This window comes from Hyperolius riggenbachi, chromosome 1 (genome assembly GCF_040937935.1).
Source record: "Hyperolius riggenbachi isolate aHypRig1 chromosome 1, aHypRig1.pri, whole genome shotgun sequence".
Lineage (NCBI taxonomy): Eukaryota > Metazoa > Chordata > Amphibia > Anura > Hyperoliidae > Hyperolius > Hyperolius riggenbachi.
Window position 1 is genome coordinate 626,069,040 of NC_090646.1, and position 21,622 is coordinate 626,090,661.

Sequence of the window (21,622 nt, forward strand, 5' to 3'; positions counted from 1 at the left end):
TTTTCAAGCATTTTTATAATACTTTTTTTAAAATATTAAATTCGATACAGGTTAGTGTGTTGAATTTAATAAAAAAAAAAAAATAGTTTGCCGGTAGATGTCATCCACACCGATCGCCGGGTAAGTCTCCCCATGTGTTTGACGCAGGGTGAGCTTCCAGTCAGGGCAGTTTCTAGACTAAATTGCTTCTTGGGGGGGGGGGGGGGGCTGCAAATAATTGCACCCCTCCAACCCCCCCACCTGTGTGCTTGAGAACATGATTTGTGATGCAGTATTTACCGTAGTTTTCGGACCATAAGACGTACCGGACCATAAGACGCACCTAGGTTTAGAGTACAAAATCCATTAAAGAAAATTATATATACTAAACCTGGTATGTCTATGGTCAGGGGCGTCATGTGGACCTTTGTTACCAAAGCTAATTCTATCTACGTGACACTGCAAAGCTAGACTAAGCCCTGCTGCCCCACCAGCTACACTTAGTACCCTAAACTAATCAATGTTTACCCAGAAGGTTTCTCCGCATTGGCAGACAAGCAGAGAAAAGTGAAACAACATAGGACAACTGTCAGGAAAACTGAACATTGTGGTATGCTTCAGTTCACCATCAAAATTCTCAGTGGTCAGTCTCAGCCTGCCCTACAACACATGTTGTGCTGATATTTACATCCCCTGGCTGCCTGTGTATGCAATACACAGCCCTTAGCTTCGCCCCCCTGAGACGGGACTTACCGTAAACGTAGCCAGCTAAGAAGGGATTGCAGCTGCCAGGGATGCTGCAGCCTTGGTCAGTGCGATCCTAAGCAAGATAGATAACTCGCTGTCAGCGCTAAGGGCACCGTAGTTGTACAGCAACCCTTAAGTAAAATATAGCACTGGGAGAGTGCAGCGTGCTGATCCGCTGAGCCGCAGATGCCATGTACCCATATCCAATCAGTGAATGGCAATGCTGCAGGCTGCGGTGATAGGTTGCCGACAGTCCCGTGGGCGGGATCACAACGCTGTCATTGGGGTCAATCAGTGCACTCACGGGACCGTCGGCAACCTATCACCGCAGCCTGCAGCATTGCCGTTCACTGATTGGACATGGGTACATGGCATCTGCGGCTCAGCGGTTCAGCACGCTGCACTCTCCCAGTGCTATATTTTACTTAAGGGTTGCTGTACAACTACGGTGTGTGTGACCTTAGCGCTGACAGCAAATTATCTATCTTGCTTAGGATCGCCCTGACCGAGGTGGCAGCATCGTGGACATGGGTACATAAAGTTAGTGTCTGCAGCTCAGCGGTTGGCATGCTGCACTCACCCATCACATAGGGGGAATTGACAGAGTAAGCGCGCCTCCCACTTTTGACCACCAAGCTGGACATTGAGGAGTGAAGCTGATGAAGGCAACCCCGTCAGAGTGAGCCTACATGCCCCCAGCTCTGGCGTGGTTGCCATATTTATTTGTTTGGGGGGACCTGACACTATATTTGGACTATAAGACGCACTGACTCCCCCCCCACACACACACACTTTTGGGGGAGGAGAAGTGCGTCTTATGGTCCGAAAAATACGGTAGCTCCCCAGTATAGGTAGTCAGGTATAGATTAGCCAGTCATAGTTGCCCCAGTATAGGTTAGCCAGGTTCAAGTGCCCCAGTATAGGTTAGCAAGCTATAGATGCCCCAGTACAGGTTAGCAAGGTATAGGTGCCGCAGTATAGGTTAGCCAGGTATAGGTGCCCCAGTATAGGTTAGCCAGGGATAGGTGCTGTAGCAAAGATTAGCCAGGTATAGGTGCTGCAGTAAAGGTTAGCCAAGTATAGATGCCGCAGTATAGGTTAGCTAAGTATAAGTGCGTCTCTTCCCCGCCCCCAGAGATCCCCCGCACTGTGCAGGAAGTGATTACTCAACGTGCCTCTGTCCAGCCGATCCCACATCCTCCTCCACCACACAGCTCAGTCTACTGTCCACAGTACTGGGATTCGACTTGATGTCGTCATCAACCGAGTCCCGAGGCTGTAGACAGCAGACAGAGTTGTACGCGGAGAGGATGTGCGACTTCTGCTGGACCAAGGCCCGGTGAGTAATCCTCACTTCCTGCAAGTGCCAGGGATCGGGGGAGGGAGAGGCGGGGGATCTCTGCAGGGAGAGTGGGAAAGATAGAGGGGAGGTTGCTGCGGGTGGGGAATCGCTGCAGTGAAGCTGCTGCAACATCTCTGCTCCGACTGGTTCACTTGTGGGATTCCCTAGGATGGCTGGATGGATGTTAGCACACCGTGGGTAGCACAGATCCCTACGCACAGTGTGCCGACAGGCATCCAGCCATCCTAAGGAAGCCCATATAAGTGAAAAAAGCGGAGCAGAGAAGTTTTAAATCTCCTTGGTGGCATGGACGAGCATTACTCGTTCTTACCGCTTTCAGCATCTTTTAACTGGGAGAGTCATCTCGTCGTTACCCAAGTGTTGTCACTTTTGGCATCACAGAGAAACAGTTGAGATGGAAACTAGCAGAAATATTCTATTTTGTTTTTTTCTCTTTTCATTTCACATTTCCCCTTAATCTGACACGGAACACTAAAAACAGGATAGATAAGCTAAATAAAATATTTGTTACTGGATGATTTATTTTAATTTTCAGTTAATATGGAGTTTTATCCCACTTAAAAAGCTGTGCAAAATAGAGGGCTTCTCCTCTAAAACGCCACATTATAAACTAAATATCCTCCATGTCAGTACCATGATGGGAACGCTGGGATTTGCAGTATTTCAATAGTTGTGACTGTCAGGGGATTATGTAAATGAAACCTGCGCATTCAGCTGCTGCCTTGTAATCGATACAGCAGAGCATTCTTGTAGCAGTGTAGGTATGAAAACACTGATTTAATTTAAGATAGCACACTCAATTATGCGGTCAATTAAATACGCAAATAATAAAAGCAAAGCGTACCATCAGAGACTGTGAAATGTGTGTGATTAATATGTAAATGTTCCATGTAACCCCAAGGAGTGCTTCACTTATGTATGGTTTAGTTAATGTATGCTGGTCTGTAACTATGTCCCCATGAGGTCCAGAGCAGTGCTGTTATGTGCAACATTTATGCAAAGTGCCTCAAGCTAATGGAAGAAATGCCATACTAACACAGAGTTACTTACATTGTCTGTGTCTAAGACTCCCACGCATTATTACAAGGTCAAGTGTAATGTTATATTATGGGGGGTGGAGCCAAAGGTGGACAGGAAATGTCCCAGATGGCTGAGAGAAGCAAATGATGTTGCGCTTGTGTCTTCTGGCACGGGATGTTGCACTTGTTTCTTGGGGCACGGGATATTGTGCTTGGGGCATAGAATGTTGCGCTTGTATCTTGGAGCACGGGATGTTTCACTTGTGTCTTGGAGCATGGGATGTTGCGCTTGTGTCTTGGAGCATGGGATGTTGCGCTTGTGTCTTGTGGCACGGGATGTTGTGCTTGGAGCATGGGATGTTGCGCTTGTGTCTTGGAGCATGGGATGTTGCGCTTGTATCTTGGAGCACGGGATGTTTCACTTGTGTCTTGGAGCATGGGATGTTGCGCTTGTGTCTTGGAGCATGGGATGTTGCGCTTGTGTCTTGTGGCACGGGATGTTGTGCTTGGAGCATGGGATGTTGTACTTGTGTCTTGGAGCATGGGATGTTGCGCTTGTGTCTTGGAGCATGGGAAGTTGCACTTGAGTCTTGGAGCATGGGAAGTTGCACTTGTGTCTTGGAGCATGGGATGTTGCGCTTGTGTCTTGGAACATGGGATGTTGCGCTTGTGTCTTGGAGCATGGGATGTTGCGCTTGTGTCTTGGAGCATGGGATGTTGCGCTTGTGTCTTGGAGCATGGGATGTTGCACTTGTGTCTTGGAGCATGGGATGTTGTGCTTGTGTCTTGGAGCATGGGATGTTGCGCTTGTGTCTTGGAGCATGGGATGTTGTGCTTGTATCTTGGAGCACGGGAAGTTGCACTTGTGTCTTGGAGCATGAGATGTTGCACTTGTGTCTTGGAGCATGGGATGTTGTGCTTGTGTCTTGGAGCATGGGATGTTGTGCTTGTGTCTTGGAGCATGGGATGTTGTGCTTGTGTCTTGGAGCATGGGATGTTGCACTTGTGTCTTGGAGCATGGGATGTTGTGCTTGTGTCTTGGAGCATGGGATGTTGTACTTGTGTCTTGGAGCATGGGATGTTGCACTTGTGTCTTGGAGCATGGGATGTTGTGCTTGTGTCTTGGAGCATGGGATGTTGCGCTTGTGTCTTGGAGCATGGGATGTTGTGCTTGTATCTTGGAGCACGGGAAGTTGCACTTGTGTCTTGGAGCATGAGATGTTGCACTTGTGTCTTGGAGCATGGGATGTTGTGCTTGTGTCTTGGAGCATGGGATGTTGTGCTTGTGTCTTGGAGCATGGGATGTTGTGCTTGTGTCTTGGAGCATGGGATGTTGCACTTGTGTCTTGGAGCATGGGATGTTGTGCTTGTGTCTTGGAGCATGGGATGTTGTACTTGTGTCTTGGAGCATGAGATGTTGCACTTGTGTCTTGGAGCATGGGATGTTGTGCTTGTGTCTTGGAGCATGGGATGTTGTGCTTGTGTCTTGGAGCATGGGATGTTGTGCTTGTGTCTTGGAGCATGGGATGTTGCACTTGTGTCTTGGAGCATGGGATGTTGTGCTTGTGTCTTGGAGCATGGGAAGTTGCACTTGTGTCTTGGAGCATAGGATGTTGCGCTTGTGTCTTGGAGCATGGGATGTTGAGCTTGTGTCTTGGAGCATGGGATGTTGTACTTGTGTCTTGGAGCATGGGATGTTGCGCTTGTGTCTTGGAGCATGAGAAGTTGCACTTGTGTCTTGGAGCATGGGATGTTGCGCTTGTGTCTTGGAGCATGGGATGTTGCACTTGTGTCTTGGAGCATGGGATGTTGTGCTTGTGTCTTGGAGCATGGGATGTTGCGCTTGTGTCTTGGAGCATGGGATGTTGCGCTTGTGTCTTGGAGCATGGGATGTTGTGCTTGTGTCTTGGAGCACGGGAAGTTGCACTTGTGTCTTGGAGCATGGGATGTTGTACTTGTGTCAGGGAAGTGGGTGGAGCCTATAATAGCCAATCAAAATGCATTTGTTCATTTGCAAGGGGAATATCTGAATTGCTGCCATTTTTACACTGTTAATAGCCGAGGTCCCAAACCTGCTACAGTTGGCCATTGGTTGACTGGGGTTCAAATGCTGGAGAGGGGCGGAGCCACAAAAAGCCTTTCTGATTTGTTTGATTTCTATGGGAATATACAAATTATTGATGCCAAAGACCCCAAAGCTCACAAACTTGGTCATTAAGGGCCTGATTCACAAAGCGGTGCAAACTTTTTCGCTGACTTTTGCGCGCGCAATTTGCCGCGACTCGCGGCAAAAGTCCGCGATCGCGCGAATCGCGGCAAATTGCGCGCGCAAAAGTCCGCGAAAAAGTTTGCACCGCTTTGTGAATCAGGCCCTAAGTGTTTGTGTGTTAGGGTTAGGAAAAGTGGATGGAGGCAACACCAGCCAAATACATACCCGGGCAACATCGGGTCATCAGCTAGTTGTTTATAAAATATAAGTTTATTATTTTAATATTTCATACATGGGAAAAGTGTTTGGTATCAAAAAGTTGCAGGTTTTTCATGGGTCATGAATATGCTATTAGTGTACATGGGCAATGAGCAATGCCTGGAATATGGACAAACAATACATTCATAAATCACAATAAGAAAAGGCTTATTCTAAGTATGTTACCACTTTTTAAGCAGCATACCAATACAATATGTCATGTGAAAGCATTAAGGAAAAAATATATTAAACATTGGTAGCGCTAAAATAAGTAATTATATCTTTATTAAAACATAAAAACGTACAATCAAGCCTTAATAAATATTTAATACTTAAAAATCAATCAAATTCTGTCCTAGATCCTGGCTTATATTGAACACTATATAGATAGTGTTCAGTTGTTTGTCTTAAAGGGGGAACTTCCATCGCTAGTGTCCAATTATACTGTAGATCTTAAAGGGAAACTCCACCGGAGGAAACTCCCAGTCAAGCCATTAATACCCATAACACTCTTAATTTCCCCCCAAAAAAGCAAATAGCTCCATTTCATTATTTAGTCCATGGGGTACCAAAGTGCCCAGGTTGTAAATCCACTTGGATTCACACATGGACTACAATACATTCATGACCAGCTTTGCCCCTTGAAATGCAGTGAGAGGATCAGTTTGAGCAGGAGGCAGGACTCAGAATCCCTCCTCCCAAACCAGATTTCTTATAAGGAATCATAGCCAATTGCCTTTTTAATCTCCCAATTTCCATTGAACAAACAACTTCTTGGTAAAAAAAACACATCACATATTCACCGTCCCCATCCGAAGTGGTCCGGCCACGGCTGCGTGTATTCCTTCCTGGTTCCTTCACAGAGCTTAGAGAGACGCGCTGAAGGAACCAGGAAGGAATACACGCAGCCGTGGCCGGACTGCTTCGGATGGGGACGGTGAATATGTGATGTATTATTTTTTTTTACCAAGAATGCTTAATGTACGCATATAGATTGTAGGAAAGCAATTTTTAATTAACTTTTTTTTTATACATGAGAAGTTCTTTTCTTTGAGGTATTACTGGCTTACTGAAAGGAACAGCATTAGATGTGCCATACCTAAAGAGACGCTCTGGTGAGCGGGGAACTAAGGGGGGGGTGTGACCCCGATACCCTGGTAAAGGTTGTTGTGCTTACACTCCTCGGAATTTAGTGTGTGGTTTGGGCAGGGCTGTGGAGTTGGAGTCGGGGCAATTTTGGGCACCCAGAGTTGGAGTCGGAGTCTTGGTTTCAGAAACTGAGGAGTCGGAGTTGCATGATTTTTGTACAAAATCCACAGCCCTGTTAAGTATTAGACTAAGGAGTCGGAGTTGAAGTCGGAGTCTGAGCAATGTTGGGTACCCGGAGTCGGAGTTGGCGTCGGAGTTGTGGTTTTAGAAACTGAGGAGTCTGAGTTGGAGTCGAAAGATTTTTGTACCGACTCCACAGCCCTGGGTTTGGGTACACACAGGTGGAGTAGAAGTGGCTATTCATCCTACACTATGATGTGTTTTTTCTTTGTTTCTATTTAAAGGTGTACATGTGTTTGAGGAGGCGAGCGATTGCTGGTGTTTGCTGCAATCCTGAGCACTGAGCGCTAGTAGAATGGATTAGATACAACTTTAAACTTTGGGTGGTTTATTGCTACAGCGCCTCGCCATAGTAGAGACTTGAAGGGCACGGAAGGACTTAACCTCGGATTATACATTTGTTATTTACACTAAATATGTTGCAAGTATCAGCCCCTCCAGTTTTTGATCACCACACGGCTCCTTCACATTGGTCAAAATAAAATTTGGGGCAGAACACTGACAACTGTGACCTTTCTGTACGCTCAGGTGGCTTTCTTTACTTTTTTTTTCTAAAGTTTTAACAACTTTTTTTTTTATATCCATTTCTATGGTGTAACGGCTGTTTGATCTTTAAACAAAAGGAAAAGCAGCCCTACATTAATATGCAGCTGCTGTCCAGTATTATCTCTTATTTTGTTTGAAAACAGAGCAGGACAAGGACTATGCATAGTAGTGTTGTAAACTGATATGCAGGTATTATTTTCTTTTACTAAGAGGTAAGTTTGTGTTCCTCAAATACCCAGTGTAGTTGTTTTGCCATAGCTGCCTGTTTGTGTGTATTGAACACGTACGTAATTAATGTTTGTGTATTAGTAGGTATGATAATCATAGTTTTCCTGTATGTGGACAAAGCAGAACTCCAGGGTACATCTAGAATGGGGTGTGGAAGAACTGTGAGATCCGTTACCTGTCCTAACAGTTGTTGCTCTACTTTGTTCTCACATGTTGCTGAATGTGGCAATGTTTACTATAGTAGGGTAACATAAACCGCTCTTGCTCTCCATGGCAGCTGCTTCTACATCCAAGTTTGCACATGCTCAGTAGTGCATCAATCTATCGCAACGCAAAAAATGACAAACCTATGTCCCAGCAGCAGAATGCGCGGACACGGTCACATGCATAGCGCCGCCCCTGTAGGGTGAATATGCACATTTATTCTTAGTATTACCGTGTGAAAATATCACTTAGGAAGAAAGAGAGAAAGTTATAGAACATAATGGAGTAATTTTCTGGTAAGCGGAGACAACTATTAAGTTTTAGTATCTGAAGGTTTCAGAGTAAGGACAGTAGGGGCATTTGTTGGATCTGTTGCTTTGTGGCTTCAATAAATAGAAAAATTCCTATGGAGTGCCGGAGTCTGTGCTTTACTTTCATGGACAAAGGGCTGAAAATATATTTGCCTTACCGCCTGGTAAAGCACTTGAAACCGAGTTCTACTAAACCCTTATTATGCATGTTGCTAAAATGTGTCTTGTTTTTCTGCAGAAGAACTTCCACACTGGCTGTTGTCTGCAATGAAGTGCTTAGCAAATTGTAAGTATCTCTTATTTATAGTAAACTTGTAAGAAAAAAACGTACCACTAGGGGGATACTAACCTCAGGAGTGGGAAGCCTCTGGATCCTAATGAGTCTGCCCCGTGCTCTTCGGCCTGCCCGATCTGCGCTGGGACCCCGCATACACCAAAACAGAAACATCATCAAGCGCCGCTGCGTACAGGCGCAGTAGTGGCTTTCCGCTCACGCTCCCAACGGATATAACTGAGCCTGATCGTCTCCGCTCTACTGTGCAGGCGCAAGCTGTCTGCGTGTGGCAGTAGAGTACACCTGATCGGGCTCAGCTATTTCCGCCAGTGCCCATCCAAAAGTTGTCATTCCCGAGCAGAGCGATAAATCACCGCCTTCTGCGGTGACTATCGTAACAAATGTAACAAAATATTAATTCATAAAGATTAACGCAAGCGGTATGAGGTCGGGAAGTACCGCTCCCTCTGATGTGGCGATAACCATGTTAAGTTAATGGAGACACAGACCTCCCAGGCAGCTGCAGTAGAGCGGAACACAGAGAAATGTATCAACTCGGCAGCTTCCTGTGTTGCCGCAAGCCTATCGCCAGCCTACCGCCAGCCTAGTTCGGGGAATCTCTGCACTGCTATCGCAACTGTGCACTTTTTTATGAATGACCACACAGAAGTGTAAAATACCGAAAGCGGTGTTTTCCCGCACTGATTTGCATTACCAACCACACTTTTATGAATGATAGCCAATGTGTACATATGTGCATATTTTTTACCTAGGAATAGTTTACAGCCAAAGCAGTTCTCAGCAATGCTATGCTGCGCGCCACGCGTAACAGTAATTCAGGTATCCAGCGATCGTCAGATCCTGAATTACACCTCCCCCCGAGTTGCTAAAATTTGGAGGGGGAATAGTATTTAATGCCGCCAGGGAGTTTAGCGGCAGCAGGGTGAGCCGCCATTCAGCTTGCCCTGCGCCAAAATAATATGTACCCTTTAAAGCTGGTCATACACACATCAATTTTTCTGTTAGATTCCTGGCTAATATGATCACTTCAAATGAATCTGCCAGTCATCTATTGCCCCAACACATCTGATAGATTTCCCTGTGATCAATTCTGTGCAGTTTATTGCTCGAAAGTCTGATGTGAGATTTTGATGAATTTCTGTAGTGTAGTATCTTCAAAAGACCGGCACCACACATTGGCCTCAATTCACTAAGCTTATCTCCTGTCTTTAATAACTCTTCTAGAGTTGTTACCATGGTGATAAGGCATGTAGTATTCAGGAAACATTTTACCTCAGGCAAGCCTAAAGTTAACTCTTCTGTCTTTAAATTAACTCTCCAATCCTTAAAATAACTCCAGAGTTAAAGACAGGCTGTTAATTAGCTGCATGTGAAAATAACTACAGAGGAGGTAAATTAACTACAGAGGAGGTAAATTAACTACAGGAGAGGTAACTTAAGGAATGAAGAGGTAAGATAACTCTCTCACGTGTGGAGGTAAGTTTTCTATTGCCTTATTATCTCTAGCATGATCTTAGTGAATTGAGGCCAATGTATTATAGCTCAGTAGTAATTTATTGCAGCATCAAAGGAAACATCAGCAACGACAGCCCGCTGTTTCGGCCATAGGGCCTAGGTCAAGTTGCACAAAAGATTATCAGCCCACACAAGTGCAAAAGCCTCATATATATAAAAAAAAACACACCCACTGGGTGACCTGACAAGCAATCCAGGCAGGGAGACAGAACGGACCTGATGGCTCAGCAACATGCTGACCAATAAAATTCATTGGTCAGTGTGTTGCTGAGCCCGTTTCCCATCAGGTCCGTTCTGTCACCCTGCCTGGATTGGTTGTCAGGTCACCCAGTGGGTGTGTTTTTTTATATATATATGAGGCTTTTGCACTTGTGTGGGCTGATAATCTTTTGTGCAACTTGACAAGGGCCGTATGGCCGAAACAGCGGGCTGTCGTTGCTGATGTTTAAATTACTACTGAGCTATAATGCATTGTGTGGTGCCGGTCCTTTGAAGATACTACAATGCTGTGACCTGTGGTGCCGGGATGAGGAGCTAGGCACACCACATTCTTTACGATTTGGTGGGCGCTCCTGGATTCACGTTTCTGTGATGAATTTCTGTAGGTGCCCATTAACGGTACAATTGTTGGTGCGTGATTGTATTTATCAGATTTTTCAGATTGTATTACTGTATATGACAGGCGGCTCCATTCTGCGCTCGCGCGAGAGAGGGCGCTCATGCATGCGCAGTACAGAGGGGCATGTCTTCGGGAGCACTCGGGCTCACAAAGACTACGGATGCCTCCCACAGCGGAAGAGAGAGTAGTGTCCGACCCATTGTTCGGAGACTGCTAAAGGGCAAGCCAGCACTGGAACATGGGGACCATAGGAGGAACGGGAAGGCTCTATAGGACCCACAACCTTCCCTCTCGTTAGGTAAGTATGTTTTGTGTGTGTGTTTTTTTTGTTTTTTTTTAATTTTAACTTCAGACTCCCTTTAAAGTGAATCAGAGATGAAGCACCCTCGTGTATTTTACTATATATATCAGTGGGAACATTAGAGAAAACACCTACTCTGCTTTCTGTTTCATCCTTCACTGTTCAGCCTACTTCTAATCAGCCCTGATAAAATCCCTGACTGAGCATTCAGTCTGGCTTTGCTTAGATATCATAGCTGAGTCATTATAGCAGAGCCACAAGGGGGCAGGCTTGGGCTAGAAAAGACATCAGAGAAGACAGACTCAGCTATAATGATTCCTGAGCAAAGCCAGACTCGATGCTCAGTCTTGGATTTTATCAGGGCTGATAAGAAGCAAGCTGAGCAGTGAAGGATGAAACAGAGAGCATGGTAGGTGTTTTCTCTAATGTTCCCACTGATACATATGGTAAAATACATGAGGGTGCTTTGTCTCTGGTTCACTTTAAGCCTCATCTCACCATTTTAATAGAAGATTCAAATTATTATAAATACTTTATTTGTGACAGAACCTGTTTAAGGTCTGTTTAGATTGGTTTGGTAAGAGAAAGTAGTAAAATATGATGAATAAATTGTTCTTTTCCCAACACTTAGGGCCAAACTGCTCAGATGTGAAGCAGCCAATGTATATGGGGTTTGAGCGAGACGTCTTCAAAACGATTGTCGATTTTTATAGTTACCTTCAGGAACCTCTACTGACCTTTCAGCTTTTTGATGTGTTTGTGAATATCTTGGGTAAGTAAAGAAAACAATAACTTTATTCAGAAAGACAACCTCAAATGCAACTCATCCGTCAGTACTATAAAGCAGACCTGTCATTTCTATAAGATTTATGATCCTTACACTATATAGAGAGGACAGAAATAGATGGTATTTTTTTAAGATATGGCTTTAAAACTTTAAGGACAACTGAAGTGAGAGGTGGTATATGGAGGCTGCCATATTTATTTCAATTTAAACAATACCAGCTGCCTGGCAGCCCTGCTGATTTATTTGGCTGCAGTAGTGTCTGAATCGCACCAGAAACAAGCATGCAGCTAATCTTGTCACATCTGACAATAATGTCAGAAACTCCTGATCTGCATTCTAGTTCTGGGTCTATGGCTGAAAGTATTAGAGGCAGAGGATCAGCAGGATAGCCAGGCAACTGGTATTGCTTAAAAGGAAATACATATGTCATCTTCCATATACATCTCACTTAATTTGTTCTTTAACCAAGCCCATTTTTCCAAAGGTTTGAAAATGTGGGCAAGGGTTACAACTACTATCAGTTTGTTACTGCTGTCTTTTGGGGATCATTTGATCTATCAGTCATGGTAGAAAATACTGAACGATTTTAGAAATATTGAATACTGTATGGTGCATTGGTTGGACTATGCAATTTGAATTGAGGCTATGACTAAGGGCCAGCTTTAAGCCTCATCTACACGCGTAGATGAGGCGGCCATCCGGCGGCTCGATTAGCCGCCGGATCGCCTCTTCCGCATCCCCGCCCGCCGCGCGTGCGCCGGAATCAATACCCGCTCGATTCCCGCTCGTCGCCGCGCCGCTTATCCTCCACTCGATTCCCTGCCATTGTGCCCTCGTGGGAAATGAGCAGGGAATCGGCGGTAGCAAAATCCGACCTGTCGAATCTTATCAATGATAAGGAACATTGCCGCCGCATCTACGCGTGTAGATGCGGCTTTAGGCCAGAAACATGCAAGTCTTTCTGTCACAGATGTTTTGTATTTTTGAATAAAACAAACAAATGTTGGCATTGACTGTGTGCTGCAGACCTCACTCTGTGTGTGGACTTTTTCAGTGGTTGCAAGTCTGCACCACCTGCACTAGGACCTTTGAGTCAGGAGGTGTGTAAAGAGCAGACTTTCAACTACAGTCTTACTTTAAAATAAAACTGATTACATTTGAAAGATTTTAATGCTTTATGCTAGAGGGAAAATGTAGTTGAGATTTCAGGAGACTACTGAAAGACAGAAGTATGAAAAAAAATCTATATATTGGGCTTGATTCACAAAATGGTGCCAACGGTTCCGTTCGCGCGAAACCGCAAATTTATCATGCGAAATTTCACGCGAAGCACTTTTCACGGCGTGCTAACAGCACTATTTTGTGAATCAAGCCCAATGTGAGAAGTGGGGATAAAAAAAATCAAGAAATTATTGATACTTGCCATGTAATTCATTCATGTTGTATGATCCACCGTGAGCCCACAGGTCATCATCTTAATTGCTGGTAGACAAAAAAAAAAAAACGCACCAACTGCCATTATCGATAAGCTGACCCACTAACAATGTGATGGGGTAAAAGAGATACACGCACACACACACACTATACACTATACACACACACACACTATACACACACACAGATGCTGCTAGGAACAGATGTTTTTCCCCACAATGCAACAAGGTTCACAGACAGGAAACTCTCAGGGCCATGGCCCTGACATCACATTGCGCTGTGGGGGGGGGGTTTGCCTCAATATCAGCTATACAGGTGCCTGAAGATCTATTCAAGAAAAGGTAAAGCTTCTTAATGCCTCCCTGATCCTCCACGACCTCCCTACTGCTGGCCAGTATTCTTAAAGAGACACTGAAGCGAAAAAAAAAAATATATGATATAATGAATTGGTTGTGTACTATGAATAATTACTAGAAGATTAGCAGCAAAAAAAATATTCTCATATTTTTATTTTCAGGTATATAGTGTGTTTTCTAACATTGCATCATTCTCTAATATGTGCAGATTACACAACACTGCATTCAAAATGATTCTTTCAGAACAGTCTGTGAACTAATGACTTCTCCTCTTTCAGATAAAAAGACAACTGTTCACTTACAGTTGAGATAATAAAAGTCAGAAAACAGCCCTCTCCACGACTTTGAAAGTCGTAGAGATTAATGGCTTTTTTGCATAGAGATAACAACTGGAGTTTCTTAACTCTTCCTGTACTGGGAACAATTAGACTGATGTATCTGATCTTAATGTTTTATTTCTTAGCTGTGCTACGCATACAAATCATAATATCATAATTTTTTTTTCGCTTCAGTGTCTCTTTAACCTCTTTGCGGTTGTGGTCCTTTCTGTAGGAAGGGGGAGGGGGCTGTACTCCGTGCCTGCGTAATGCGGGTACGTTTTTACATACAGGTGTGTCCGCTAGCTATCTTTCTACATTAATGTTAAATATTGCAAACAGGATCCCAACGGAGGGCGTAGGAGGATCGGGGAAGCCTCTGGACTATCCCTTGCTTTAAAGAGACACTGAAGCAAAAAAATATATATGATATAATGAATTGGTTGTGTACTATGAATAATTACTAGAAGATTAGCAGCAAAGAAAATATTCTCATATTTTTATTTTCAGGTATATACTGTTTTTTCTAACATTGCATCACTCTATAATATGTGCAGATTACACAACACTCAGCATTCAAAATGAGTCTTTCAGAGCAGTCTGTGAAGTAAGGAACTCTCCTCTAGCAGAGGAAAAGTAAACCGTTCAATTACAGTTGAGATAATAAAAGTCAGATAACAGCCCTCTCCACGACTAAGTTAGTCGGAGAGCTTAATAGCTTTTTTGCATAGAGATAACAACTGGAGTTTCTCAACTCTTCCTGTACTGGAAACAATTAGACTGATGTATCTGATCTTAATGTTTTTTTTCTTAGCTGTACTACACATACAAATCATAATATCATCATTTTTTTTTCGCTTCAGTGTCTCTTTAAGGAACTGGAAAACCTCTGTGTATCCAAACCTTTCCTTGCTCTATCTTAATTCCCCCCCACCCAAAAAAAGGGCTGTCTTTGGTTGTCAGTTGTGAAGCTACTGCATTTAATTGGTGGAAACTGGTAAGCTCTGAACAGTCTGTGAGAGAGAGCACCATTTATTCTGCTACCTCCATCCAGAATTAAATCATCCCTCAGGGCTGGAACCCACTAGAGCGATTTTTTTGAGCGTTTAGGGAGCGTGATAAATCACTAGCGATTTCCCTAAACGCTCTGCCAATGTAAATGGATGGTGCAAGTTCCACAGAAGCGATTGCAATTAGAAAAATCGCAAACGCAGGACATGCAGCATTTTGTTAGCGTTTGCGCTTCAATGTAAAGTATATAATCACTGCTCATCAAAAACTGCACGGAGCGATTTTGGTAGCGTTTTAAAGTTAATCTACACTAACAAAATGAAAATTAATTGAAAGGACCAATCAGACTTTAAAACGCTAATCGCTACACAACCGCTGGCAAATTGATACACTTTTTAAAATCGCTCCCTAAAACGCTCATGAAATCGCTTATTAACTGCCCATACAAAACGCTAGCGATTGCATAGTTACATAGTTATTTTGGTTGAAAAAAGACATACGTCCATCGAGTTGCGATTAGCGATAGCGTTTTGTAGTGGGTTCCAGGCCTTAATGAAGGTTAGAAATGTGCAAAAATTACAGGCGGACCCTTTAAAGCCAGCTCAAGAAGGAAGTCCTGTAAGTGTTCAGTTGGCGCACTGTAAATATTTCCTCGACTCATTCGCCATCCAGGGTTCACGTCTTCTAAAGGTCCATGTCAGCTATTTATAGCAGCAGCCTGTGGGCTTCTTCGGGGAATTATTACAGCCATTCTTTTCTCTAATAACGTCAACAATAAAACGCAGCAGGCTTTGCTGTCGCCTCTCCACTGCTTCGGCTATTTAGCCTACTATCCTCCCGGTCCCTCTAATCACATCAAAGCGCAATAAAGAGAAACTTGGCAAGCAGAGCCATAGAGAGATAGTTATGTTTAGTTTCATGTAAAACAGTTGGTTAGAAAAAATACCCCCGTTGCCTATGTTGACCAATTGAGTTATGGCATTTATTTGTTCACTGCAGACTAGAAATGAGACATGAGTCTGATTCATAGGCAACACAGGGTGGGATTACAGCTGCCCAGAATCCCCCTCAGACCAGGGCTGGTGCAGTGTCTGGGGACAGGCACAAGGTGAGACACCAGAATATCTGCAGGTAGCTCACAGCACTGCCCCCTTCTTTCTTTCCCTGCTACAGTTGACTTTGAATGTAGCAGCAGCATGTGTGTACAGAGCATGGAGCAGCAGTGTGTGTACAGAGCATGGAACAGCAGTCTGTTCAGAGCATGGAGCATCTCTAGGGAACTTAACAGAGCCAGGGATGAGCACAGCCCAGTGCCCTGCTGTGTGAATGCTTCACTTTCCCCTTCATTAGCAAAGTTGGCTGTCCTCATTATTATCTGTATCCAAACTGCTCCTGACCCATTGTCGGTCGGAGAGGAAACTGCATTATGTGTACCCAGCATGATGTCCTATCATATTATGCTGTATTGTGTGTAGCTGAGGGAGACTTTTCGGGACCCCCCCCCCCCCCCCTTCCCCCAACAGACACTCATAAGGTACATAATAAATTATCAGGACTTAACAGTTAGGGGGACATTTCCTGGCATGAAGGATGTACAGACACTCCGAGCAGCATGTACTGTTCAGTGGAGATGTGCAGCGCACAAGTGGGTGGCGTCTGGGAGGGTTGGGGTGAGTATAAAAACAGTGCTCTTCTTCATCCTAGTTTGTCGGTTTACGACACCAGATCATTAAATGTGCCCACTAATGATAACATCTTGATTGTACAATCTTAGCAAATCTATGTAGTATAAACTTCCATTGAATACTTTAGGTAGTCCCTCATATTACATAGAAGTGGTATATGATCGTACAATCAATCATTAGTAGGCACCTTTAACATCAATATGAAAGCGGACCCGAACGCTAGCATAGCACACAATTAAAAGGTTTTTTTTATTACACATATGGTTGCTGAATAAATTCACTGGACTGCTCTGTGCTTTTGTAGCTAAATCGAACTGTCAGTTAGCTCTTATCAGTAGATGCCAATCACAGCTGTGACCTCTGTGTATAGCCACATACACACGTTGGATTTTTCCAAACGACCGGTTGTTTGGTACAGTCGGTCGTTCAGCTGATAGCGCTAAAACCAGCGTTATCAGCTGAATGACCGACTGTACACACGCCCAATTTGACGCCCAAACGACGGGTCGTTTGGAAAAATCCAACGTGTGTATGTACCTTAAGGACTGTGCCTAGACAGCTCTCTACCCTGTGTAAACACAAGCATTTTTTTTTAGGATTTGCTCGGCCTCTGACACAGGAGACCAGGGTTCGAATCTCGGCTCTGCCTGTTCAGTAAGCCAGCACCTATTCAGTAGAAGACCCTGGGCAAGTCTCCCTAATACTGCTACGGCCTATACATCGCGTCCTAGTGGCTGCAGCTCTGGCGCTTTGAGTCCGCCAGGAGAAAAGCGCAATATAAATGTTATTTGTCTTGTCTTGTAAGCCACTGTACAAGGCTTTAGGCCACATTCAAATTGATATTTAAAAAGAAAAGGAAAACTTTCAAGGAAAACTGTCATTTAGACCTCTCTGGCGCTCAGTATGTACAAGTAAAGCACATTTCTGTTTTAGCTCCCCTCAACTAAGCTAACACTATACCATGCAACATGCCCCATACTTTGGCTTGAAGGTCTGCAGCTCCAGGGTCACACAACTTTACCAGACAGCCATGTAAGACAACGTTTGGTTTCACTTTGGTTTTGAGTGGTGTTGTCCCAATGCCTCTCCCTCCCACAACCCCCCAACATCATTGGCTTGTCCCCTTCTCAATTGTGATGCCACAACCACTGCTGCTCCACTTAGTTTATGGGAAGGAGGGAGAGGGGAGAAGAGCTAAACTGTAGAAACTACAGACGCTGTAGGCTTAAAGAGAATCTGTATTGTTAAAATCGCACAAAAGTAAACATACCAGTGCGTTAGGGGACATCTCCTATTACCCCCTGTCATAATTTCGCCGCTCCTCGCCGCATTAAAAGTGGTTAAAAACAGTTTTAAAAAGTTTGTTTATAAACAAACAAAATGGCCACCAAAACAGGAAGTAGGTTGATGTACAGTATGTCCACACATAGAAAATACATTCATACACAAGCAGGCTGTATACAGCTTTCCTTTTGTATCTCAAGAGATCATTATACACAGGCAGTGTGCATACAGGGGCCAGGAGGGGGGAGATGCATCACAGAACCACAACACTGAAGAACTTGGCAGCCTTCCAGACACAGGCTGACAAGTCTGACAAGAGAGAGATAAGTTGATTTATTACAGAGATGGTGATAGTAGAACGTGCTGCAGTAAGCCAGAACACATTAGAATAGCTTTTGGAACTTGTAGGATGATAAAAAACAGGATGCAATTTTTGTTACGGAGTCTCTTTAAAGGGATACTGTAGGGGGGTCGGGGGAAAATGAGTTGAAGTTACCCGGGGCTTCTAATGGTCCCCCGCAGACATCCTGTGCCCGCCCAGCCACTCCCCGATGCTCTGGCCCCGCCTCTGGTTCACTTCTGGAATTTCAGACTTTAAAATCTGAAAATGCCTGCACCTGCGTTGCCGTGTCCTCGCTTCCCCTGATGTCACCATCCTGTGCCTGCGCAGTACGCTCCTGGTGCCATCAGCGGGAGTGAGGACTTGGCAACGCAGGCGCAGTGGTTTTCCGACTTTAAAGTCTGAAATTCCAGAAGTGACCCGGAGGCGGGCCGGAGCATCGGGGAGTGGCTGCGCGGGCACAGGATGTCTGTGGGGGACCATTAGAAGCCCCAGGTAACTTCAACTCATTTTCCCCCGACCCCCCTACAGTATCCCTTTAAAGCTGACCTGAGCTCAGAACTTTCTGCTCTGAAAGATACACAACAGAATAATAACCATAAGAAAGAACAGGTCTGTGTTACAGCTCATACAAATTCCAAAATAAATCTGCAGTGTTTCTATTTCCTTCTTCACAGAAGCCGACCTACTGTTTGCAGCCTGTGCTTTCAAATGAGCTTATTTTCCATCTCTGCCATGGCAGTCAGGTGACACAGCAAGAGATCAAATTACAACTTGTGATTAGACACAGATGAGGGGGAATTAGACAGGCTAAACTCTGTAAATACATACAGGGTGCATTTCTCTAGGTTTTCCTTCTGTCCTGTGCAAGAGTTCAGGTCCACTTGAAAGAAGAACTTTAGCGAAAAGGGGATATAAATAAATCCAAAGCATTGCAAAGTGAGAAGTTCAAGAAGAGAGAGAGATCAAGAAATTATTAAAATTCGGCATGTAATTTTTGAAATCTATAACCACACCCCTCAATGCGATGGTGCTACATGTGCACAGAGGGAGATAATGGTTGCTTGGCAGTTGGAAACAGCTTCCCACAATAAGGTTCACAGACCGGAAACTCTCAGGACCTACCATAGGTCATGACATCACACTGTGGGAGGGGTTTCACCACAATATCAGCCATACAGAGCCACCTGATGATCCGTTTGAGAAAAAGGAATAGATTTCTCATGGGAAAGGAGGTATCAGCTACTGATTGGGATGAAGTTCAATACTTGGTTACAGTTTCTCTTTAAAAATTATTCAGTAAGGCCTGGTGCACACCAAAAACCGCTAGCAGATCCGCAAACTGCTAGCAGATTTTGAAAAGGTTTTTCTTCTTTTTCTGCAGCATTTCACCTAGCAGTTTGCGTTTTTTGTGAAGCAGTTTTGGTGTAGTAGATTTCATATATTGTTACAGTAAAGCTGTTACTGAACAGCTTCTCTAACAAAAACGCCTGCAAAACCGCTCTGAACTGTCGTTTTTCAGAGCGGTTTGCGTTTTTCCTATCCTTAACATTGAGGCAGAAACGCATCCGCAATCCAAAAAATGCCTCACCCCGGGAGTATGCGTTTCTGCAAAACGCCTCCCGCTCTAGTGTGAACCACCCCATTGAGATACATTGACCAAGCGGATCCGCAGCCGCAAGCGGCTGCAGAAACGCTGAAAAGGCCGCTCGGTGTGCACCAGCCCTAAGCATTTATACTATTTCTGAAATTTCCCCCAGCAGCCCATTCTAGTTCCCCCCCCCCCCCCCTGAAGTTCCTGCATTCTGGTACTCTAGAATGCCAAAAACTTCTCCAAACACTTGTAGAATAAAGAGTGGGCTTTTCATAGGCAGTTGGAGAATGCTTCTATCCATTCAGTTATGATGCACAAGCCCAAGAATTATCCTCCTGACGTTTCCCAAACACGATCTCTCAAACTCTGAAAACAAATCCTTATCTGACCCCCTGAGCTTTGTCATTCCCCCTATTGAGAAGTATTGACGAAGACGCTTTGTAAGCCTTCACTATTGTCCAAGTGCTATTTTCAGACTTCACTTGGAACAATGCCTTCTTGACATTTCGCATAACCCAGATTCACAATTTCTCCACACAGTGGGCTTGATTTACTTAAAGTGGATCCGAGATGAAAAACTAAGTAAAACAAGTAACTTGTCTATATATCCTAACTAAAGTTTTTAGATAGTTTACACAGCAAATCTAGCTGCAAACAGCGTCAACAGTAGATAATTATTTCTTCCTGTGATACATGTTCTGTTTGTCACATTACACACAGGCAAGCTGATCTGTATCTCTAGCCCTCAGCCTGTGAAAACTTTACTCCCCTCTCCTCCTCCCTCTTCCCCTCTGCCTCTGAAATCTCTGGCTAGTAACACCTCCTCCTCCTTCTCCTGCCCAGACTGAACTCCCATAAGCCCTTGCTACTAAGGCTCAGAGTGCCAAGGCACTCTGGAGAAGCTGTGGACGAGGCTTGTTTAGTTTATAGGGAATTAGAGTATTAAAGAGAACCCGAGGTGTGTTTAAAGAATGTTATCTGTATACAGAGGCTGGATCTGCCTATACAGCCCAGCCTCTGTTGCTATCCTAAACCCCACTAAGGTCCCCCTGCACTCTGCAATCCCTCATAAATCACAGCCGTGCTGTGTTTACATCTGTAGTGTCAGTCTCAGCTGCTACCCCGCCTCCTGCATAGCTCCGGTCCCTGCCCCCGTCCCTTCCCTCCAATCAGCAGGGAGGGAAGGGATGCAGGCGGGGACTGGAGTTCTGCAGGAGGCGGGGAGAGCAGCAGACTGACACTATAGAGATAAACACAGCCAGCTCTGACAAGCTGCTTGTCAGCAGCGTGGCTGTGATTTATGAGGGATTGCAGAGTGCACGGGGACCTTAGGGGGGTTTGGGATAGCAACAGAGGCTGGGCTGTATAGGCAGATCCAGCCTCTGTACGCAGATAATATTCTTCAAACCCACCTCGGGTTCTCTTTAAAACAAAACAAAGAAAGTATTTGGCTTGAGGAATGCCCTATAAACTATATGAAAGGAACACAATTATGCAATGAGTAAAAGTTTATCTCGGATCCACTTTAAAGGATAACTATTGTGAAAAATTGTAAAATGTATAATGTATGCACAAAAAAATGTACATTTCTCCTAGAGTAAAATGCACTATAAATTTCCTTTGTCTTATGTTGCTGTCACTTATGCTGGGTACACACGATGCGTTTTTTCGGTTTATTTTCCGTCCGATTTCCGATTCAATTTTCTGATCAATTTCCCGCTCAATTCTCTTATTTTTTTTCCTATGCCGCCCATACACGCGCCCCATGTGGTTGCCTAGTAACGTGGCGCATGTGTGACAGCGTTGGGTTGGCAGTGCACCGTCACATGGCTGATTCTGGATCAATTTCAGCATGAAATCGATCAGGAATCGGCCTGTGGTGTATGGGCAG

At 44.4% G+C, this 21,622-nt stretch overlaps 1 protein-coding gene across 4 annotated transcripts in view; it reads left to right on the plus strand.

Moving 5' to 3' along the window:
* The window catches only part of DEPDC1B (DEP domain containing 1B), a 189,516-nt gene that overhangs the window by 65,416 nt on the left and 102,478 nt on the right, over window positions 1–21,622 (plus strand). For all 4 annotated transcript variants that reach the window (XM_068271829.1, XM_068271827.1, XM_068271828.1 and 1 more), the window contains exons 6-7: window positions 8,432–8,479; window positions 11,555–11,695. In XM_068271829.1, the coding sequence (XP_068127930.1) occupies window positions 8,432–8,479; window positions 11,555–11,695 (189 nt within the window). The remainder of the gene's footprint in view (window positions 1–8,431; window positions 8,480–11,554; window positions 11,696–21,622) is intronic.